Below are 24,097 nucleotides of genomic sequence, written 5' to 3'. Positions count from 1 at the left end.
ATTTCTGAAACGATGCAGCTCATTAAACTACAGGCTAGTGAAGGGAGGTGGTGTGTGTGTGTGTGTGTTTGACATGTGTGTGTGTGAGTGTGTGCAGCATGTGTGAGTGTGTGTACAGTATGTGTGTGTGTAGGGGACCAGCAGCGTGTCTCTCTCTCTCTCCCTCTGTCTCTGTCTCTCTGCTGGCGGAGTGATACAAAAAGCAAAGCCGTCGTGGTGCTGCGGCTCGTGCTAAGCAGAAATGCCTGCCTAAGGGAAAGTCGTTAGTGATATAGATATATATATATATGTATATATATCTATATCTATATCATACATTTATACATAAACATAGAGAGGACAAGTGTCTCAGGCGTTGACGCCGTTTAAAGCCACAGTTCGCGTGTTGAGGTGTTTAGCACGGACAGGCCGTCACAGATCACCCTAGTCTGGATTTGAATCGGAAAAAGGTAAAAAACAACAAAAACCGAGTGTGAGTTCGTGTAAAGCTTTTAGAGTAATGAATAAGTTATGAGTTTACATCAGACTGTACATGTGTACTGACCTGTGCACACAGTGTGTAGTGTTTATGTTATTTATGTTAAGTTTTATCTGTGAGTCGCTCACATATGCATATAGCAGCATGCTAACTGTGTCCAACACACATGAATCCGCCACTGCTGCTAGTTTTAGCTAGTGTGCTAAGTGACGCTACGTTAGCCGCGGTTATGTTTGGACAGAAATGTCTAAAAACTGAAGCTGCGTGTGTTCGTGTGTGTGTGCTGCAGCTCCTGTCTGTGACCAGCAGGGCCGTCTGTCTGTCTGTCTGCCTGCCTGCCTGCCTGTCTGTCCACTCAGCGCTCACACAAACACTCTCCATTATCTCCATTTAATCACAACACACAGAGAATATGCTAACAATGTCGTAGCACTAATTGATGACAGAGTGTTTGAATGAATCCGCGTCACAGACAACTTTACTTGACGTTTATTCTGCAGCCAAAACAAACGGCTCTGTCGCGGATCTAGTGGATCTCGTCCTCTCTCGTGGATCTGTAGTCCTCTGTCGCGGATCTAGTGATCTCGTCCTCTCTCGTGGATCTGTAGTCCTCTGTTGCGGATCTAGAGTCCCCTCTCGTGGAACTGTACTCGTCTCTCGTGGAATTATAGTCCTCTGTCGTAGATGATGTGACCTCATGCGCTGTCTTCTTCTTCTTCTTCTTCTTCTTCTTCTTGTGGTTCTTGTGGTTCTTGTGGTTCAGGTTTTTCCAGAACGTCAGTATGAATCCTCAGCAGCGGATCGCCGCTCTCGGAACAGATAAGGAATTAAGTGACTTGCTGGATTTCAGTGCGGTAGGAAGCTTTGATTTTCGTGTTATTGTATAAAAGTGTCTTGTTTAGATTTGAGATGACTTCATGACCGCAAACGTCCATCTTTCTTAGTTCGTGACTAACATATGACATAGTTATTGTGTGAGACCTCAGGCTTTGACGTGTATGAATCATTTTATTACTGAATTCAAATGTAATGATTGTAATTGTAATGTAAAATGAGTGCGTCTCTAAATGTAGACTTGTGTCCATGTTGTTCCTCGCAGATGTTCTCTCCACCTGTCAGTGGAGGGAAGATCAGACCCACCACACTTGGCAGCAGTCAGTTCAGTGCGTCAGGTAGGAAACGTTCACTCATTTTTAACAGTGAAATGTAATGAAAATGCAAATCAATGTTTGTGAAAAAGTGCCTTTTCTCTGTGATTGTGAACTGAGTTGTGGTGTCAATTCTAAGTGCCTGTTTAATATTCAGTGTGCAATAGAGTTCAATTATTAGTCACTTTAAATTATAATGCAAAAATGAAAACGTGAAATCAAAATAGAATAAATTAATTGCCTGAAAATAATCAGTTGTGGAGTTAGATGCAGGTGGTGCGTCATAGAAGAACACTACTATCCTCACATACTGTCCACATACTGTCCTCACATACTGTCTACACTACTGTCCTTACATACTGTCCTCACATACTGTTCACATACTGTCTACACATACTGTCAACAACACCTACCGTCAACACTGTCCTCACATACTGTCACATACTGTCCTCACATACTGTCCTCACATACTGTCAACACTACTGTCACACTACTGTCCTCACATACGTCCTCACATACTGTCAACACTACTGTCCTCACACACAACTGTCCTCACATACAACACATACTGTCCTCACATACACTACTGTCCTCACATCTGTCTACTGTCCTCACATACTGTCCTCACATACGTCTGTCCTCACATACTGTCAACACTACTGTCCTCACATACTCTCACACATACTGTCCTCACATGCTGTCAACACTACTGTCCTCACATACTGTCCATACTGTCCTCACATACTGTCTACACCTGTCCTCACTTACTGTCCTCACATACTGTCTCAACACTACTGTCCTCACATACTGTCATACTGTCAACACTACTGTCAACACTACTGTCCTCACATACTGTCCTCACATACTGTCCTCACATACTGTCACATACACACATACTGTCCTCACATACAGTCACACACTGTCAACACTGTCCTCACTGTCCTCACATTCAACACTACTGTCCTCACATACCGTCAACACTACTGTCCACAACACTACTGTCCTCACATGAACACCTGTCCTCACATTGTCACACTACTGTCACAAACTGTCAACACTACTGTCCTCACATACTGTCCACATACTGTCCTCACATACTGTCCACATACTGTCCTCACATACTGTCAACACTACTGTCCTCACAACATACTGTCTACACTACTGTCCTCACATACTGTCCACACTACTGTAACTGTCCTCGAGTCCACTCTTGATTCCAGTGCATTAAAATACAGGAGTGACATTTTTGTTGCATGATTTTGAAACCTCGTCCTTTCTTTGCAGAATCGTTGCACTTATTTACCTTTTATCCATTTGCAAACCGCTCCACGTCTCAAGGGCAAAAACTTTTAACATTTTCTGTCTTTCTGTCTGAATGAAATCAAAACAGGCCGATGATTCCACTTTGGATGGTTTTGGTCTTTGTGTCGAGTGATAAATTGAGGCAGAGGGGAAAAGCTGTTAGTTTCTAGCTTGTGTCTCTTTTCCTGCTCTGAGACGCTTGTGTGCGCTCTTCACATCTGCTGCTTGAAACATGAGCTTCCCACCTGGAATTGTAGCAGAGCACCACAGTGAAGATGAGGAACAAAGCACAGTCTGTGTGAATCTTCCATTTGGCTAATTACCATCATGGTTTAAAACAGGCAATGCCACTCACCTTACCTTTGTATGAATAAGGCGTAAATCAAGAAAACGGCACAGTTTGCTCCGAGTGTTGCTAATGAAACAGATGAATGTACACGTTTGTGTATCTGAGCAGTTATTCTGTTCACTCATCATGCACACACCATTCACGACTCTTATTATTTTGTAACGTCTCCGAGTGTATATTTGTTCAGTTGGTTGTGAAGAGTTCAGATTTGTATAAATGCTTCAAGACATTAATCCAGAAACACACCTTTTGTCTGATGTGCTACTAGAGAAAGTCAACAATCAAGCATTATGTTGCATCAAAGCATGTTTTGTGTCATTTACAAAGCCTTGTTGTCGTCATGTTGTCTGTGAAAGACTCGTTCAGTGGAAGTTAAAGAAACATGAACACATGAACTCTTACTGTGAGGATTCATTTTACAAAACCTAACCAGTGAAGGCAGGATGATGGTGTGCCTGCTGTCTGTTAAACAAGTGATAATCCAGATCACACGTAAATAGTTCAACGTCTGCTTATTTTCCATTTGTAAAATATATGTATATATATATATATATATGTATGTATGTGTATATATATATATATATATATATATATATATATATATATATATATATATATATATATATATATATATATATGTATGTAATGTATATATGTGTGTGTATATGTATATGTTTGAACCCTGCGGCCTATACAATGGTGCGGCTAATTTATAGATTTTTACTGGCCACCGGGGGGCACTCTCTAGCAGTAAACGTGAGAACAAAAGTGAGACAGACGCGGGGAAAGACTATGCGCTGAAGATGAAGAATTCGGTGACTTTAGTGTTGAAGAAGAAGATGAAGATAGCGACCAATGACTTTTCTCGTAGGCTAAAGTGTTTTCTTTTCTAACCAGACACGTTACTGTCGTGTTGATGCCGTGTCGGTGCTGTTTTATTTTCTAAACATGCAGGCATGTTCACCTCGTGTTTAAATTAACAACTTTTTTGTGTAAATATCTCATGTTACAACCATACGTGGCGTTTCAGGTGGGCCCGCTTTTGTCCGTGGCCCACACGGGATCACAGATGATGCGTCCGTGATCGCGACGCATCATTCCGTGCTAGTCACATAAAATAAAAATAAAGTGAGTGTTGAACTCTGAATTGTTAAATCAGTGAGCGTCAGTGTGTGGAACAGAGAAGAGTTGGAGGCTGTTGGTAGAAAAGTGTGTCACACCTGTTTGTTTTCTGGTCGCAATATTTGTTCAAGCCAAAATGTTTGTCAAAATATATAAATAATAGTATATGAATTATTATTACACGTCTTTGTTTCTCAGATATCACACATGAAACCTTTTAAATATGTTTTTTTGAATGAAAATGAGAATAATGATGTCAAAATTATTATTATTCCCTCTGATATCACAAATCATACTTATATGATATTCATAGCGATTGCATTTCCTGTGAAAATAACCGCAATGATTATCTTTTTTGTATGACATGGTTTATCTGTGTTAAAACAATGTTATTAGATATGATGATCTATGATATGAATGGATTGTAATTTCAGAGAGCAAAGTTTATATTTTATATTACAGTCTGTGCAACGATTGACGATTGATCCCTTATTTGTGAAACTATAGCAAAGATCAAAGCTCATCACACTAGAGCTACAGATGTAGCCGCTCATGCTTCACTTGGTGAATCCATGAACTCAGTGGAGAGGAGAGAAGCACACGAGTGTGTGTGTGTGTGTGTGTGTGTGTGTGTTTGTGGACATAAGGCGAGTGAGTGTGTGAAATGGTAGGGAATGAGAGTCTGGATTATTGTATCTCAGCCGGGTGGAGAAATAACCTGTCTCTCTCTCTCTCTCACTGAGACTCATCACTTCTCACTTCCAGCTGTGTTGCTGATGCAAATGTGATGAGGACATGGACTGTGTGGTGTCGCTGCTGCTGCTGTTAGAGGATCATTACCTTTTGACTTTGTGTTCTGAGGCTGCAGCAGAGCTCGCTGTAATGGCCGCCGCTCACATTTCTGTTTAACGTTTGTCAACTGGTCCTGTGTTTTATTATCGATGAAAAATGATGTTACTTACGTTCACGTACTTCAGCTGTGACTGGGCTGTAAACTGAGAACAAAAGCTGCAACTAACCTTTCTTTTCTTTAATCTGTCCATTATTTTCTTGTCAGTAAATGTTGACTTTTTTTTTCCTGAGTGATATAATGATGTTCTCAAAGGTCTTGTTTTTGTCCACAAACCAGAATGATTCAGTTTGAATGACGTCTTTGTTTTTATGAGCAAAAAAACCCAGACAATATTCACATTTAAGAATCTGAAAAATCAGAAAACTTGTTTTAATAATCAAAAAAAACGATTATCAAAATAGTTATGGTGTGTGTTCTGTCGCTGGTTCACAAATGAGTGCAGATGAAGAAGAAAAGAGTGTGTTGACATGGTTCTCATGTACCTGGGATTGTACCTTGGATTGTACCAGGGATTAAACCTGGGATTAAACGTTTTTTTGAGAACTGCATAGGAAAGTACCTGAGGGGTCACATGATGCATCTTTTTAGACACATTAGTATGAACTCAGAGCTTAAAGTCATCTGAAATATAAAGGCTGAGACATCAGATGGTGTTTCTGACCTGACCTCTGACCTCAGGTCAACGACAGACAGATTATTGTGGCGTGAAGCGGATATGATCGATTCTTAGTATATAATGTAACCTTCTGTGTATCATAATATATTTGAGGTTCAAATATCGGGAGAATTTATAAAGAACGTTTGCTGAAACTCAAGTTGTTTTAAAATGACTAATATTTGGCATTTCTCATTAATCATTTCAAGATGGCGTCCGGACCAGAACTGTTTTTTTTTTTTTGTTGTTTTTTTAAATTTCTGCCAGAAGATGCCAGAAGAAATTGGATTTAATTGAACTCTAATCACATTGACTTGTTTTTAGATGAAGCTGACGCTCACGATGAGGGTGAACTCTGTGTACAACTGTATATTTAATATTTAGATATGAATTACAGTGTAAACATGTATGTAAAATATGTCAATCTGCTCATCTTTCTATTTTACTGTCACTTTCTGTATTTTTCAGAGCTAATTTTGATCTGTTCTTCCTCTCGCTCTGTCTCACTCTGTCTCGCTCTGTCTCTCTCTCTCTCCCTGCCTTTATGTTGAATTTCAAATCAATAAAAGAAAAGATATTCTCAGGTATTTTGTGCAAACATAAGCAGACTGTGAGCATCAGTGCTCGTGTTGGACTGCGTGTTCTTTTACAGAAGTAAATATTGGAAGAACAAGCAGACACGAGCTGAGCTGCAGTAAGTGTGTAGAGATCGTATCACATTTATTTCCTTGAGGTTTAAACTCACGTCCACACTGTAACGGCGACGCTGTTTAAACATTCAGACAAAGAAAGTGTGTGTGTGTGTGTGTGTGTGTGTGTGTGTGTGTGTGTGTGTGTGTGTGTGTGTGTGTGTGTGTGTGTGTGTGTGTGTGTGTGTGTGTGTGTGTGTGTTTTACTTAAATGTGGACGGGCAGAATGTAAAGTTCCCTCATAACTCGAGCACAGATGAACACAAAGCCTCGCTCACGCCTTCTTTCAGTCTCACTTCCACTTAGTTTTCTGTCAGATCATCTTTCTTTACCATCATTATTATTATTATTATTTAGTTTGTTTGCACATGAGCGGCGTTTGAGAACAATCTCGTGTTTTCTCTGACGCAGATTCTGTTATTAGGAATATACATAATATGTTTAAAAATACATTTAAAATCACATTATTCAGGATCAATTCTTTAAAAACAGACTGTCAATATTCACTGTTATACAGTATAATTCAAAGGATCTCAACATTTCAGCCTGGTTAACTTCTTCTTTCTTTCTTTCTTTCTTTCTTGATTTAAATACATGTGTGTGAATGAGTCTGAACAGTCTGTTAGATTCTGAGTCATCTCCACATTCTCACCACACATTTACAAACATCATCACAAAGACAATATCACTGAAAATCACTCACACGAGATACACACATGTGAGCGTGATAACATAATATAATATAATGTCCGAAACTGCAGCAGAGGTTAGTGAATGATAAGATGTTTAGAAATGTGTTTCAAAGCAGATCCATAATATTATGTTTATTATTTCAATTTAAGATGATTGTATTGTGTCCCATGAAGGCTGGTTGACGTGAGGCCACTGAAGAAGTGTTTTAATCCAAGTCCAGTCGTCCGCTCCGTCATAATTAAATACATAACACTGACGCCTCCTGCTGTTGTAAGGTGTGACATTATTGATTCACTGTTTTCTGTCTTTAATTCACAGGCTTTAATGTTTCGTGTAAATATTGTATTAAATGTGACTAAAGAACCCTCAGCAGTTTTGACTTCCTGTCGTTGAAGCTGTTGAATGAACAGTTTCTCTTTGGTTGAGTGAGCAGAGGTTTTTTTTTACTCAACGCTGCTGGAAACATAAAGTCGTCTCTCACAAACACACAACTGCTGACGCAATAAAACACTGTAGATTATCAGAGCTTCAATCATAATCTCTAAGATTAGAAATGAAATGAATACATGTGAGTATTGGTTTTAACCGATTGTCTTTATATCACAGTGAGTTGCTCTGTGTTTGTAGTGTGATGTGACTGTGCTGAGTAACCATGGTTCATTTAATGATATTTATTTATTTACATTAAACAAAGTAAAGAAGAGGAAATGAAAGATGAAACTGGTGAATGATCTGTGCTCAGTGGAGCGAGGCTTTCTGCTTAGAGATCACTCACTGTGTTTCTGCTTAAGTGTAAAATTAGACTTAAGTTTCTCTTACTAAGAATTTCTCAGCAGAAAAACAAACGACACAAAGTTATTGTCCCTGTGTTATATTAATAATATGTTACATGTTGTGCTTTGCACTTGTTATTATATTATATTATACACAATATCTTTCTTTATTTAAAGTTAAAAAGAAGAAGTTCAATGATGTTTTACTGAGACAGATGAGAATGTTGATGTTTTATCCGCCTCACAATTATCTTTGTGTGTTTGTTGATTTTTACTGCGACACTAAATCATCTCAAACATCCGGAACAATTTTCTCTGTGACTAGTTCACATAAATTAGATTGTAAAGATTAGATATTGTAATTTTCAACATACGCCAGACGCTCCGTCTTTGCAGTTATTGCTTTTATTTTATTTTTTCTTACTTAGAAATGAGTTTAATGACATTTTTGCAGTGCTCAGCTGTTTGGATGTAACCTGTCATACATCAGTGCCAATCATTAATGTAGAGATGCTGATCTTTAGCAAAATAAATCACACTATTATTATAAAATACTTTGATTTGCTTGAGTGCAAAAGAAAAAAAGCTGATTGTGATTCACCTCTCGGTCTTTGTGTGTGACAGAGAATGACGATAGTTTCATTTCCATATCTGTTTAAACGATACGAGTCATCTTATCTTTCTGACAGCATTGTGCATGTCTCTCTGTCGGTCTCTGTCTGTGTGTGTCTGTCTCTCTGTCTGTGTGTGTCTGTCTGTGTGTCAGGTATGGACGAGCGGAGCAGCCACACATCCTGGACCACAGCTGGTGACTCCAGTCCGTCGTGTGAGAGCTCGAGGGTAAGATGAGCGACACCTTTCTGCTCCAGCGCTCGTGGTTTAACACTCATTCTCAGTCTAAGAGCTTCTGTTTGACCTGTAATTCTCTGTCAAAGTGCAGAGAGTCAATGATGGTGGATGATGTTGCTCTGTGAGAATAATAATGAGAAATCACCTCCTGATCGACATCATGTGGAGGGCAAGCTGTGTCATAATAAGGATGAGTGATGGAGAACACAATCAATAATATATATATATATATATATATAATCTATGATATATTGATTATGATCACAGCTCTGCAGCGTATTTAAAAAGTCAAATTCTTTTGTAATTCAACTTTTTATTGAATTTTCTCGGTGTTGAAACAATAATGTGTCACAAAAACAGCAGCACATTTATCTCGTCATAGCACGTCTGCAATAACACACAGACAACAAAGAGCTCCCATGATTTTCATTATTGACAAATGTTCATAAGACAGTGACAGCAGCTGTGTGTGTGTGTGTGTGTGTGTGTGTGTGTGTGTGCTTCACTAACACACACACACTGATCTCGTGAATCCCCTTTTTAAATCATGGATCCCGGTAAATCGTTCTTTTTCCAGTCCAGCTGTGGAAATGATTGAGAATATTATGGGCTGTTGAGAATGGTTGTTTGTAAGATGCACGGTGATGAGGACATGGACGATTCATCACGTCCACCTTCTTACACGTGGTCCAAGCTCTTTCTCTTTCATTTGTTGTTGTATTAGAATTCAAATTGAAGTTGATATTTATTTGACTGCTTACACTGAGTCATGTGCATGAATACATGAAGTCATTGTTGTTAAACTGACACCAGTGAAGACGCGCGTTTGCTTAGATTTCTCATCACTGTGTCATACATTTGTATAATGATCGTATGTTTGCAAACACATGTAAAACCAGCCTTTCTTGTTTATCTGAAGTGAGAACTGCCTGTCTGTCTGTCTGCCTGCCTGTCTGTGAGCCTGTCTGTCTGTCTCCCTGCCTGTCTATCTGTCTGTGTGTCTGCCTGCCTGCCTGTCTGTCTGCCTGTCTATCTATCTGTTTGTCTGTGTGTCTGCCTGTCTGCTTGCCTGTCTGTCTGTCTGCCTGTCTATCTGTGTGCCTGTCTGTCTCTCTGCCTGTCTGTGTGTCTGCCTGCCTGTCTGTCTGCCTGTCTCTCTGCCTGTCTGCCTGTCTGTGTGTCTGCCTGTCTGTCTGCCTGTCTGCCTGTCTGTGTGCCTGTCTGTCTGTCTGTGTCTGCCTGCCTGTCTATCTGTGTGCCTGTCTGTCTCTCTGCCTGTCTGTGTGTCTGCCTGCCTGCCTGTCTGCCTGTCTGTCTGTCTGCCTGCCTGTCGGTGTGTCTGCCTGTCTGCCTGTCTGTCTGTCTGTCGGCGTGCCAGTCTGCGTGTCTGTCTCCATGATTGACTCCCCTGTCAGTGTGTGTTAGACGACAGTCAAATGTCACAGTTGTTTATTTGTCCGTGTCCTTCCCCGTCCACCGTCTGCAGGCCATGCTTTCACTTCTAACACAGCGATGCTTCAGATATCTTTGCTGCAGGTGCATAGAAACGAGTGTTTGTGACACACACACACACACAGCTGCATATACAGCTGATTTATTAGAAGCTATGAAATATTCCGTCTGACATTTCTCAGACGTCTCACTGGTTTGTAACAAACAGATCTGCACAACAGTTTACACCTTAATTAACATCATTGCAGTAAAAACCAGTTTATTTATTCACAACAAGCTTGAGCATCACATCCACACGTTAAACATCATATACGGTATATATACATACATACATATATATATATATACATATGTATATAAGAAACATTCCATTCAAAATAGCAGAGATCATCATCATCATCATCATCATCATCATCATCATGAAAATCAAAACTCGACAGAACTGCAGCTGTTTCCGTGTGACGTGCGTGTTGTTGACTTTGTTACCGAGGGCTTGTCGCTGCACACATTTAAACGTGAGGTCTAATTGTTGCACAGCAGTGTCGAGCTGTGGATGAACTTTCCCTGATGAGTTCATTATCATGTTCATCTTTGAAGCTGTGAACATGGACGCAGGGCACTTTGTCTCTGATTGTCCCACTACGATGTACGATGACTCCCGGCATCGGCAGAGTCAGCTGATCCTCGCTTAAGATACGAAGATGCTGCTTTCAAAGACGTGATTGTTGTTGTTCAGTAAACTCTGAACGTGTCTGTGGAAATGCTTAGATCTTCATCTTTCAGCTGTGCTCCCTGAGCTTGTTTGAGCTGCTGTGATCAGTGGAGTGTGAGCGCTGACCTTGTCTCTCTGCCACTCTCTGTATCCTGGGCGGCTGTGGCTGTGGGCTGTGAGTGTGACAGTCAAGGCTCTGCCACACACACACACACACACACACACACACACACACACACACACACACATCCATCACAACCATATCATCACTTCCGAGCTGCCACACGTTCACCTGGGATGCAGCTCAGAGTGAACGTGGACGTGGTGTGTGAGCGGTGGCCTCCGCTCTCACACTTATTTAGCCACGAGTGCTAATGCAGCCCTGAGGCGGCCATGACAGTGCGCGTTAGTGTCTCACACACACACACGTGTCGACCACCAGTGTTTGAGAGCGATGAGCGATCTGTGACTGATGAGCGATGATTCCCACAGGAACAAACATCTCTGCTTCACTGTCAGCTCAGAGAAAGACTAAATAAATAAATAATAATAACAATAAATAAATAACTGCATGATAATATTAATATCACTGCTGTGATTCTGTCATCACGTTCAGCTTGTTTGATGTTAGATTGGATGAAGGAATGTTCATCTTCATCTAAACATCGTCACAGAGGGTTCACCTTTCCACTTATTATTATCATTGTAGTAACAGTAATAATAATACTTGTTATAATAATAATATTTCACCTGTAAAACACACATCATTGATCTTTTGTCTCACACACTACAAACATGTGGTTCACACACCTGTCACTCAGCTTTATTTACATTTAAAGTGTAAAAATATCATCTGTGCTTTATATCATGAACGTATGAGAGGTCATCGAAACGCACTCTGTGTGTGTGTGTGTGTGTGTGTGTGTGTGTGTGTGTGTGTGTGTGTGTGTGACAGCACAATCTCTGAGAGATGTCTCTCTCTCTCTCAGCATCCACTCTCTCTGCATCCACTCTCTCTCTCTCTCAGCATCCACTCTCTGTCTCTCTCTCTCTGCATCCACTCTCTCTCTCTCAGCATCCATCTCTGTCTCTCTCTCTGCATCCACTCTCTGTCTCTCTCTCTGTCTCTCTCTCTCTCTCTCTGCATCCACTCTCTGTCTCTCTCAGCATCCACTCTCTGTCTCTCTCTCAGCATCCACTCTCTGTCTCTCTCTCTCAGCATCCACTCTCTGTCTTTCTCTCTCTGTCTCTCTCTCTCTGCATCCACTCTCTGTCTCTCTCTCTGTCTCTCTCTGCATCCACTCTCTGTCTGTGTGGATAATAAGATCGACTTATTTTTTTTTCTCTATGTTGAATGTTAAGTGTTTAAATTGATGAAAACAGTTATAGAAATAGAATAGAATAGAAATACGATCTGTGTGTGTGTGTGTGTGTGTTAATACAGTCTGACTGCAGCACAGTAGGATTTCCACAGAGCGTTGGATTAGCGCTGTAACAGAATATCTTTTATTCCATAGACCCTGAGTTTTCAAAAGTCCTACTGTGACTGATATTTCGACCTAAGCCTGAGCCGCTGATCACTGTCATGAAAAGGCAGCTGCAGTTAAGCTGCAGGTACCTGAGGAAGATGTGTTTCTGCCTCTTCTACTACACAACACACACACACTCACAGATGTTTGTAATACAGAGAAAAGGCTTTTCTATGTCTTTACTGCTCTTCTCTGTTTGTTGGTGAGTGAAGTGTTTGTTAGATATTTATGTACAAGAACCTGATTTTTGAAATGATTGCATCAGCTGATGTCTGTTACACGCTATTTTAAATCTGTGGTAGTTTGTGTCAGTGAAGTCATAATTAATCATTTATTTTCTATAAACTTTCATGCAGCACAACATGGTTTAGAAGAAAATAATAAAAACACACAATGTCATATTAGTTTATGTGTAAATGTGTAAGTAAAACAAATAAAAAAGACGTGTCAGACTAAATGAAAGAGAGCTTCATATTTCGTCTATTTAACATGCAGCAGCAGTTTTAATGTCACTAACAGATCGTCAGTGCAGAGGCTCAGTAACGTGGTTAATATTCTGATCTCTTCCCTCAGGGTTTTGCAGACAGCCCTCATTACAGCGATCAGCTGACTGACAGTCGGTCAGTGTCCCATGAAGGATTGTCTTCACCGCCTTTCATCAATTCAAGCATCATGGGTAAGTAAATGGTCTGATTGAGGTTAAGGCAGCATCCTCGCCTCTCCCCTCCCCTCCCCTCCCCATCTCTGTATCTCCGTCCTCCTCCTGCTATGATGACCCTCCCCCAGGCCACAAGTCACGGCATCAGTGTAGCTTCCTGTCTCTGAGACGTCAAAACTGCCCAGAGCAACTTCAGTGACAGCAGAGCTTTGAGGTTTCACTGTGAACAAAGAACAGGAACATGTTTGGATTTAATGCAGATTATTCAATCCTGTAGATTTGGTAGATTTGGTAGATTTGACCACATTTGTCTTAAACAGTGGTTTTTAATGCACCCGCAGGTTCAGCTCTGTGGTGCCACACACACACACAATGATTATGTTAATGTTTAGCATGTTTTAAATGAGTGTCAAGTCCTCCTCTTGTTCAAAATCCAAAGGACACAGGACAACTCAAATTTTCAACTCAATCACTTTTATTTTCCTTTTGGCTTTATCAGTTGATTGGTCTGGACGGTAAATTAGGTTGTAAACCTTGGTAGATTTGGTAGATTTGACCACATTTGTCTTAAACAGTGGTTTTTAATGCACCCGCAGGTTCAGCTCTGTGGTGCCACACACACACACAATGATTATGTTAATGTTTAGCATGTTTTAAATGAGTACTTGATGAAATATATGATCATAAGCATTGTCCTTACTAAAAAGATGAATGGTAACAGCTACAGTATGTTGATGGAACATGAGATCATTAAAAAGTCATTTAAAGAAATGCTAATGAAAGACATTAAAACTCTGGACTGAAGGGTTTTTTTGACCAGTGGCAATAAAGTGTTAGATTTACCCAAACATTAAGAACATTGTTACACTAAAACATCACAATATTTAATGGTGTGATACTGTAATGATTCTTTGGAGCACAGTGGTTTATTTGGTTTATTTAAGCCTCAGACTAACTCTAACTGGCAGCAGTTTATTATTGTTGAACGTTCTTATTTTAACCATGACTTATTCTTATTGCATTTATTTTAATGGGATTTACAAGGAAACATTTCCTCCATGGCTTCATTAGAAAAACAGTGATCGTTTTATTCTGTTCTAAAATTGTAACGTCATTAAATATCGACTCTGGCAAAGTCATTAGTTTGTAAAAGTAAATCATTGGTGAGGTGTTTGACAGATTGAGTGAAGTTTCATCTCGTGTGATAAGTGCTGAATATTCTGGACTTTCATTTGTCAGGAGTCTTGTGACAGTGTATCTTGTCTCATTTGGACAGTACAGCAGTCATTCATGCGTGAACGCATGTCGTCACACTATGAAGTCATTTCATGAATGTTCTTTAATTCCTGCTTGTTATGAATGTATTGAAGAACCTAATTAGTGTGAAACACAGAAACACTGATCAAGCGTTTCTTTAAGAAAAATCACAGACTTAAATCCTCGTCGTCGTTGTCGTGACTTTTTTCTCCTGTTGCTCGTTTACAGTAAAAATCTCCAGCCTTTGAACACAATGAAGAAAAGACGACTTGATTCTTATCCCATTTAAAAACAGACCAAAGTCTCATCCTCCACGACCTGATTCACTCTTTCATGTGTTCACCAAATGTCAGAATAAGAGTAATAATGCATATCAAAGAAACCAGAGGCAAACAATAGTGAACTGTGTGTTGATTGTGATGCAATTATGTGTTTGAGTGAGTTTGCATGCAGCAGAAAGACAATACTGCTCAAACTTCATTGTCCACACTGGAACACAGACGCCGCACCTTTACCTGCTGATGCATGACTGATCACATGACTGCTCACCCAGAACCATAAAGATCAGAAATGATTTCTTTATTTGGTAAATGAATATCAGGAACACACAGTTTTAATGTGTGTGTGTGTGTGTGTGTGTGTGGGCGATGAAGCAGAGGTTTGAAGCTGAAGAGTCACTCTGTTCCTCTGCTTTAATGTTAGAGCCGCTGGGCCTCACTCCTTAGCCCCTCCCTCTCGCACTGCAATCCTCTTACAAAGCCACCCCTCGGCAGGGGGCGCACACACACACACACACACACACACACACACAGTTGCAGCCGTGAGTGTCACATGCACTCACACAGATTTACATGTGTACAGTGAGTCGCTGTCATGTGTGACACAGACACTGTTACACATAATTTAAAGGGGACATATTATGCAAAATCAACATTTTAACCATTTCAATCCTTATATTTGGGACTCTGGAGGCCCTACCAGTCGCCAAAGTGTGCAAAAAGAATACTCAGTCATGTTTTCGTGGTCCCCCTTAGTTTAAGTATAGGCCATAAAATACTCCATGTTGAATTTCCTGCGCTTACTGTTGGACAGTGTTCGGCTCCATCCTTATGTAGGACGTCTCTTCCTGTGACACACGCTGACATGTTGATATTGTCAGAGAACTAGTGGAGGGAGGGGGAGAGGAATGGAGCTGAGGGAACAGGAGCTGAGCGAGTGAGCGCTGTAAAGAAACAAATCAGAAACCCCCTGGAAGAAGTGGGCGTGTGTTTGCCTGTGTCTCATTTGCATATAAAGGGAGCGTTCTGAAAGGGGCGTGTTTAGCAGTGTTATTGAACTGCTATGGTGCTTCATCCTGATGGTATTTTGACCAAAGCATGTCACTGACATGTTCATTAGGACACCAGGGAACTATTCTAATGGGGGAAATAGGGTATACTATGTCTCCTTTAACACACATTTACATCAGAATGATAATCATCACTGAGCTGAAGGTTCCACATGTTTAAGTCCAGTTGTGTTTCAGTCCAGTTGTGTTTCAGTCCAGTTGTGTTTCAGTTGAGTTGTGTTTCAGTCCAGTTGTGTTTCAGTTGAGTTGTGTTTCAGTTGAGTTGTGTTTCAGTTGAGTTGTGTGTCAGTTGAGTTGTGTGTCAGTCCAGTTCAGTCCAGTTGTGTTTCAGTTGAGTTGTGTTTCAGTCCAGTTGTGTTTCAGTTGAGTTGTGTTTCAGTTGAGTTGTGTTTCAGTTGAGTTGTGTGTCAGTTGAGTTGTGTGTCAGTCCAGTTGTGTTTCCACTAGCATAGCTGCGCCTGCTACCAGGTGCCTTGACTTTACTGACCTGTGAAGCAGTTGGTTTCAGTGTAACTGAATCATTAGAATCAGTTGATGAAAAAGATGAGTTCAGTACTTCCTCAGTGACAACAGCAGAGTCAGTGATGCTGTCTCTAAACACACCAGACTCCTCTGTTAAATATGGACATTTGTCTCTAAACACACCAGACTCCTCTGTTAAATATGGACATTTGTCTCTAAACACACCAGACTCCTCTGTTAAATATGGACATTTGTCTCTAAACACACCAGACTCCTCTGTTAAATATGGACATTTGTCTCTAAACACACCAGACTCCTCTGTTAAATATGGACATTTGAGACCCGGTCATTGTTGGTCATTGTGAAGTCTTTTGAACTCATCTACAGATCGACGTTGTTCGGCTTGATTCTTGTGTCGCTCGTCTCTTCTTGTGTTGACACAGTCGATGACGTCACACAGTCGATGACGTCACACAGTCGATGGCGTCACACAGTCGATGACGTCACACAGTCGACGACGTCACACAGTCGCCGACGTGACGCAGTGGTCTCAGCACGCTTGGAAAAATGTTAGTGGAAACACAAGTTAACCGTGCCGAGGCGAGCCGCTGGAAACATGTGGACCTTCAGCTCGATGACGATGATGATGATGGTCTCTGTATTGATTGGTCTTTTCTGATTATTTAGCATTTTTTTATTAATGAAAGAATCATTTGTGATGTGGTTTTTAATGATGTCACGTTGATATTATCGGTGATTGTTTGTGTGCAGCCTCATGTTCACCTCTCACCTCTCTCTGTGACGATGACTTCACTCGTCTTCATCGTTACAAACGGTTCTTAGTCCTGACAAGCGACGGTTAGATTTAATCACCTGCTGAGATTTTGTCTTGTGGTGTGAGCGTGATGAGGAGGAGTCAGTGGGGGTTGATTCAAGCATTCTGGGTAATTAGCACAGGACGAGCTTACAAGCGCACACACACACACACACACACACACACTGTTTGAAAGCTTTGTGATTGTGAATGTCAGAATGTGACGATGAGTGATGAGCTGCCTCTCACAGCGCTTATGCTTTCTTTAATGAACTAAAGCCCGTCACTTTTCCTATCTATTATATTATGTAATGTCGGCCGTCCCTGAGTCCCTGAGGACATGAGTCCCTGAGGACATGACGTCACATCTGCTGAGTTGTAATTTCCCGCCCGTGTTTTGTTCATATTACTCATACAGCTTTAGCCTAGCATGAAAACTAATCAGCTTAATGATGTCATCGGCCGACTGTGATGAGACTGTGATGAGAGGAGTTACCATCATACACATGAGCAGTGATTATCACTTTATTAGTAACGTAAGAACAAAAACACTTTCATTGTTTCTAGAGCTGCAACTAACGTCTAGTTTCATTATCGATTCATCTGTGGATCATTTTCTCGATGAATCGTTTCCAATAATGATGATTTCTTTGTTTTATGGAGCAAATATTCACATTTAAGAAGCTGAAACAATCTGAAATCCTTTTTAATCATGAAAAAAGCTTCAAAGCGATGAATCAATTATCAAAATAGTTGACAAATAATTTAGTAATCGATTAATGGAGTCATTGTTGCAGCTCTAGTACAAATGTTTTCCACCGATAAGGAAAAAGAAAACGATGAAGTGATTTCTTCAACTTTGACTCCAGTTGTAAACATTTATTTGAACTGATTTGAATTGTGTTATTTTGATATAACTTATGACACATATAAACAGACTCAGCATAGAAAACATGTTTTTGCTTCACTGAGACAAAGTTTGGTGAGAATTTAATACACAGCAGATTTATTTTTGACAGCAATGACAAATGAAAATGTTTTGTTGTTTGTTCACAGTAACAAACACAATGTTGTCATGCTTTGATGTCTGCTCTCTCATTTGTGACACGCTGATCCACATTTAATCCATGATTCATTTGTTCTCTTAGAAAGATGAATTCTGAAGATCTTACAGTTCTTTTTACTCGTTTGGACTTGACTTTGTTTTTAAGATTGACATTTTGATGAAAGCTTTTGTCGTCTGTAATATTTCATATTTCTCCGTCTTCTTCTTGTTCTGAAGTGTCACGCTGACTCAGGTGTTCACTGCAGTGTGGGTCACAGGTGCAGACACTGCATGTCATTTACACACATGTACATTTAACAGCATTAATAACTCTGACAATTGTTCTCCAGTGTGTAGAATATGTGTGTGTGTGTGTGATGAAAGCAGATGTGGTATGGGGTCGACTGTAGTGAATATAGCTGGTCATTATGCAGAGCTGCAGGGTGCAGTGCTTATCTATTACTGTGGTTGGTGGAGCATGAAGAGCTAAAGAAGAGCTCAGAGGTGACAAAATCCCTGCTCTGCTTCTCTTCTTCACGCCGCCTCACAGCTCTACAACCATCTCACTGCTCCCTGCTCTCAGCCCTGCCTGGTCCTGGTCCTGGTCCTGGTCCTGGTCCTGGTCCTGGTCCTGGTCCAGTTCCTGGTCCTGGCTGCAGAGGATCAGCTGTATTCTGAAAAGCTCTGGTTTAGTCAGTGTGTGATGACAGGAGTCCATGAGACTCATAGCTCTAACTTATTATTATTTTTTTTTTTATTGTTATTATTATTTTTATTATTATAGTATTATCATTATTATTATTTCATCTTTGTTTTTATCTATAAATATTTATTGATAAACACAAAAGAACAAATATATCAAAAAAGCTAAAGTGACATAACACGTAGCAAGTGTCACATCAGGGATTTATTATAAAGTTATAAAGTTGTGATAAATGAATCATTTCACTTCTTAAATGTGAGCTTTATGTTCACGTCACAAAGAGTTATATTCACTTTAATGTCTCTAAAATAATGAGAAGGTTAATGGTTTATTGTTCACTGCTGGAAACATTCTCAGGAATATGATGATTGTGATTCTTTGAAGTTATAATTGAAAATAGAGTGTCATGTTCACGCTCTGTCATTATATTTGTAATTATGTGTAAAGATGCTGACACTCACTTCAGTGCTGGAATTTACTTTGAGCTTGTGTGTGTGTGTGTGTGTGTGAGTTTAGTCTACATGGCCTCGTCTACATCCCATCATATCTCTGTCTCTCTGTGACCTCGAGCTTCGTTTAGTTAATGACAAAAAGAAGATTAGAGATGATTTAATATGAGTTCACCTCTGTGATGTAACAGCACTGAGTGGATACATCATCTCTTTAGTAGAATAATGAACTGTGATCATTGGCATTAAAACCAGTTGTTTAAAATATTATTATTTAAGTAATTGAAATGTATTTATACACATAAGCACACTGACTATATGAGTGAGATGAACGTCATGTCAGCGTCTTCACATCAGTGATGAGTGATGAGTGATGAGCCGTCACAACTATGTCCACGTGTTGAAATCAATCTCTTGTTATAAGCGACTCACTGACTTTATAACAACAGTAGTCACACTTGTGTTTGTTTGAATCACAGAGCAGAGAAAGAAGAATCATATGAACACAGTTTGGACACAGAGGACGAAAGAAAAGATTCTAGCCTCTCTCTCTCTCCTCTCTCTCTCTCTCTCTCTCTCTCTCTCTCTCTCTCTCTCTTCTTTTCTGTTTGAGATGAAGTCAGTGAACCACATGAGAATGCATGACATTGAGCCGTGACTGCCTGGATATTAGTTTGTGAAATCTTCTTTAGTTTCATTTGAAAACACATCAGAGGTGGAGTGTGTGTGTGTGCAGTGTGTGTGTGTCTGTGTGTGTCTGTGTGTGTGTGTGTGTGTGTGTGTGTGTGTGTGTGTGTAGAGTGTGTATGTGCAGTGTGTGTGTGTGTGTGTGTCTGTGTGTGTGTGTGTGTGTGTGCAGTGTGTGTGTGTGTGTGTAGAGTGTGTGTATGTGCAGTGTGTGTGTGTGCAGTGTGTGTGTGTGTGTGTGTGTCTGTGTGTGTGTTGTGTGCAGGTGTGTGTGTGTGTGTGTGTGTGTGCAGTGTGTGTGTGTTTGTGTGTGTGTTGTGCAGTGTGTGTGTGTGTGTCTGTGTGTGTGTTTGTGTGTGTGTGTGTGTAGAGTGTGTATGTGCAGTGTGTGTGTGTGTGTGTGTCTGTGTGTGTGTGTGTGTGTGTATGTGCAGTGTGTGTGTGTGTGTGTAGAGTGTGTGTATGTATGTGTGTGTGCGTGTGTGTGTGTGTGTGTGTGTGTGTGTCTGTGTGTGTGCGTGTGTGTGTGTGTGCAGTGTGTGTGTGTGTGTGTGTGCAGTGTGTGTGTGTGTGTGTGTGTGTGTGCAGTGTGTGTGTGTGTGTGTGTGTGTGTGTGTGTGCAGGTGTGTGTGTGTGCAGTGTGTGTGTGTGTGTGTGTGTGTGTGTGCAGTGTGTGTGTGTGTGCGTGTGTGTGTGTGTGTGCAGTGTGTGTGTGTGTGTGTGTGTGTGTGTGTGTGTGCAGTGTGTGTGTGTGTGTGTGTGTGCAGTGTGTGGGTGTGTGTGTGTGCAGTGTGTGTGTGTGTGTGTTCAGTGTGTGTGTGTGGAGTGTGTGTATGTGCTGTGTGTGCAGTGTGTGTGTGTGTGTGTGTGTGTGTGTGTGTGTGTGTGTGGGTGGAGACGACTGAGGCTCACACTGCTGCTGCTCACTCCCTCCTCCCCTCAGAGGCTGTGATTGGTTAATCAGAAGCAGACGTGTGTTTGGCTCTCTCACCTGACGCTGCCTGCGTCCTGACAGTGGGACGTGTGCAGAGACAAACACGTCTCTGTGAGACTTTGTCTTCACTGCCAGGAATCTGAGGGAGGGCAGTGAAACCTTTGTAATGGCTGCTGTTTGCCCCTCAGGCTGCTGTGTGTTTTTATTTAGTGCAGACTGTTGACTTGAAGAAGGAAATCTGCCCCCGGTGCTTGGAGCTGGATCAGCATTCCTGGTCCATGTGCGTCTCCTTGCTTGTCCTTCACCTCGCCGCTCTGTTCTCTCACTGTTCCACAAACCAAACTCGCGTGTGTTGTTAACGTCTCCTTTACTCTCGTCGTCTGACGTTGACCTCGCATGTGAGGATGGAGCTCCTGGTCCTCCTCCTGTGTGATCATGAAGGCTCCGCCCCCTCACATTGATTGGTGACCGTGTGTTTGTGCCTGATAGACTGTGAAATGGTGTGTTGCAGCGCGGCTGTGTCACACCTGCGTCTCAGCAGCGTGATTGATTGCTTTGGTCATGTGGAATGTTCCCAGCTGCTCCACAGTAATGCACTTTTCCCTCGTTTGTGAATAAAGAGGCAAAGGCCAAGTGGAAACATTGTCCCCTCTCCACCTCCTCCTCTTTCACCAAGTTAGAGAAAGATTGAAATAAAGCGAGTGATGGTGTCGGAGAAGATAAATTCATACAGATGTTTAATAGCGTTCAGCCTCATCTAAATGTAATGAAGTGTCTCAGTCCTCGTCTGATTTCCCTTAATCCTGATCCCTTACCCTTAATTGATCTGTGACACGTCAGCCTGCACGAGCAGATCATTTATCATTTCAACAAAGAACTAAATAAATATGCAAATTAGATCTCGTTAACATTTTCTCTTCCTGTTTAGAATAATGTCACCGTGTGTGTGTGTGTGTGTGTGTAAGATGACCTCTGACCTCTGACAGCTTTTATTTACTGTCAGATAAATTTCCTTGAATTTAGTGGTGAACTGGTGTGTGATGACTTAATTTCCTCATCCTGTGTGTGTGTGTGTGTGTGTGTGTGTGTGTGTGTGTGTGTGTGTGTGTGTGTGTGTTTTCCTGTAGGAATGTGTTGGGCGGGCAGTGAAGCGTGCTCACTAATTGGCTGTTTTTGTGGCCAGGGTTTTTGAATTGATCCCCAGAGACGCTGAGGTCACTACCTCTCACATTATGACTATAAAAGGCTAGCACAGCACTAGCACAGCACTAGCACAGCGCTAGCACAGCGCTAGCACAGCGCTAACACACTCCCTGATCAATACAGAGGCACACGATTAATGACTGCACACATTCTTCATCCTGTTGTTTACTCACTTCACTGTTTCATCATGTTTTCGGTTTAAAGATTAGATTAAATGAGATTATTAGAGAATATTATATACAATCCCATGTTTTATTAACATAACTTTACGTACATAACGTACACAAGAACAAGGGAATCTTTTTGTTTTTAACATCAAACACACGGCTTCTTACCTCGTGAAGTTTACTCTAAGACTTCGTGTAAATCACTTCACGACTGTAACCCATTTATTTTAGTCGTCTTTTAATGACAGAGCTGCTACTATGTTTTCCACAGGGTTTTTCTTTAAAAATCACCATAAAAATAAAGTAATACACATCTTAATCTTCTGCTATACTATATAAAATAGCCAGGACTCTTCAGCATGAAGCCACACATCCACTGATCCTGCAGATCAACAAACAAAATACTCTTAACTTTGTGAGAGAGTGAGTGAAGGGAGAGTCTTGTGACATATTATGAAACTTTAACTAACTAAGATGGAGAGGACCCGTCACTTCATCAGGTTCCATTCTGCTCCCCAGTGCTCGAGAAATAACACACTGTGTGTTTGACTCTAGAGCAGCAAGGAGACGACGCTCTTGGTCTGAAGCTCAGGGCGGAGCAGGGAGGGGGCGGATCCTAAAGGAAAGGCTCATGGCTGACATTAAAAGTGTGATTTTCATTTTCTCTTTGTTGTATGTGCAGCTCACACACACAGTGAGTGTTTCACTGTTCAAACAAACAGTTTGAATTTTGTTTTGAACAGTGTGACTGACAGTATATTAGTGGCAGACCATAATTTCATCTGTTTATTTAGACATGACAAGACTTAACTATCATTTTAACGCAGATGAAGAGACTTTGCTGAATGATAAAGACAAGAGTGAAAGTAAAAGCACTTAAAAGCAACCTGGAGTATGAAGTATGAAGTATGAGCCACACACTGTGTACATATACACATATATATATATCTATCTCTTATATTATATATCATACATTATTATATGTATATCACGTATCTGTTGCATCTGTGATGTTTCAGATTCTTTAACTCCACTCTGTAGGAGTTGATTAGTTTCTTTATTATAGAAATAGAAATAGATGACTGCAGTGACCTGTTTGTGCGTTTGTGCGTCAGACAGTTGTGTCACTGCATGATAACACTATATTTTATTCAGCTAATTTAGGCTGTAGAACTGGCCAAGCTAGCAGTCTGTTCCACTTGATCTATTACTTTGTTCTACTTTACCCCTTCATCATCCTCCTCCTCCTCATCATCATCATCATCATCATAAATAAGCATTCTCCTGAAATCTGAATACAACTTCAGCATTTTACTTGGAAAGCGTTGATGTGATGTTCTGTGAGGGTTTTTAACTGTCTCTATTCATCTGAAGGTAAAAATATTACTTTTGTTTGAGGAAGAGGAAGAGCAGTGAGGAAGAGCAGGATCTCAGCAGGACACTCTGAAGTTAAAGAAGAAACGACTGACGTTAATCCAGCTCCTCTGAGTGCGGCTGCATCCTTGTTTCAGGTCATGAGAGTTTTATGTCCAGAGGTCACACAGATGTTGTAGCTGCTCTATCTCTTCATTTATATGAACACATATTATTGTAGTGTGTGTGTGTGTGTGTGTGTGTGTGTGTGTGTGTGTGTGTGTGAGCATGGATGGAGAGCGTTGTTTCCATAAAAACAACGTCTGTCCTGTTGAGGCCTGAAATTCTATCAGCAGTCATTAATTATTGACTGTGTGTGTGTGTGTGTGTGCGTATGTGTGTGTGTGTGCGTG

At 40.8% G+C, this 24,097-nt stretch overlaps 1 protein-coding gene across 6 annotated transcripts in view; it reads left to right on the top strand.

Annotated features, from left to right (window-relative positions):
* The first annotated feature begins 160 nt into the window (after nt 1-160).
* The window catches only part of tcf12 (transcription factor 12), a 46,455-nt gene continuing 22,518 nt past the window's right edge, over nt 161-24,097 (top strand). For 2 of the 6 annotated variants that reach the window (XM_044029861.1, XM_044029858.1), the window contains exons 1-5: nt 170-449; nt 1,242-1,332; nt 1,578-1,650; nt 8,829-8,902; nt 13,178-13,280. In XM_044029861.1, the coding sequence (XP_043885796.1) occupies nt 1,261-1,332; nt 1,578-1,650; nt 8,829-8,902; nt 13,178-13,280 (322 nt within the window). In that variant the 5' untranslated portion in view covers nt 170-449; nt 1,242-1,260. Of the gene's footprint in view, nt 450-1,241; nt 1,333-1,577; nt 1,651-8,828; nt 8,903-13,177; nt 13,281-24,097 lie in introns of all 6 variants that reach the window. The other 4 variants (XM_044029867.1, XM_044029863.1, XM_044029860.1 and 1 more) reach the window with 4 other exon arrangements.

This window comes from Solea senegalensis, linkage group LG7 (genome assembly GCF_019176455.1).
Source record: "Solea senegalensis isolate Sse05_10M linkage group LG7, IFAPA_SoseM_1, whole genome shotgun sequence".
Taxonomy (NCBI): Eukaryota; Metazoa; Chordata; class Actinopteri; order Pleuronectiformes; family Soleidae; genus Solea; species Solea senegalensis.
The sequence above is the reverse complement of the archived record's forward strand: the minus strand, read 5'-3'. Positions and strand labels throughout refer to the sequence as shown.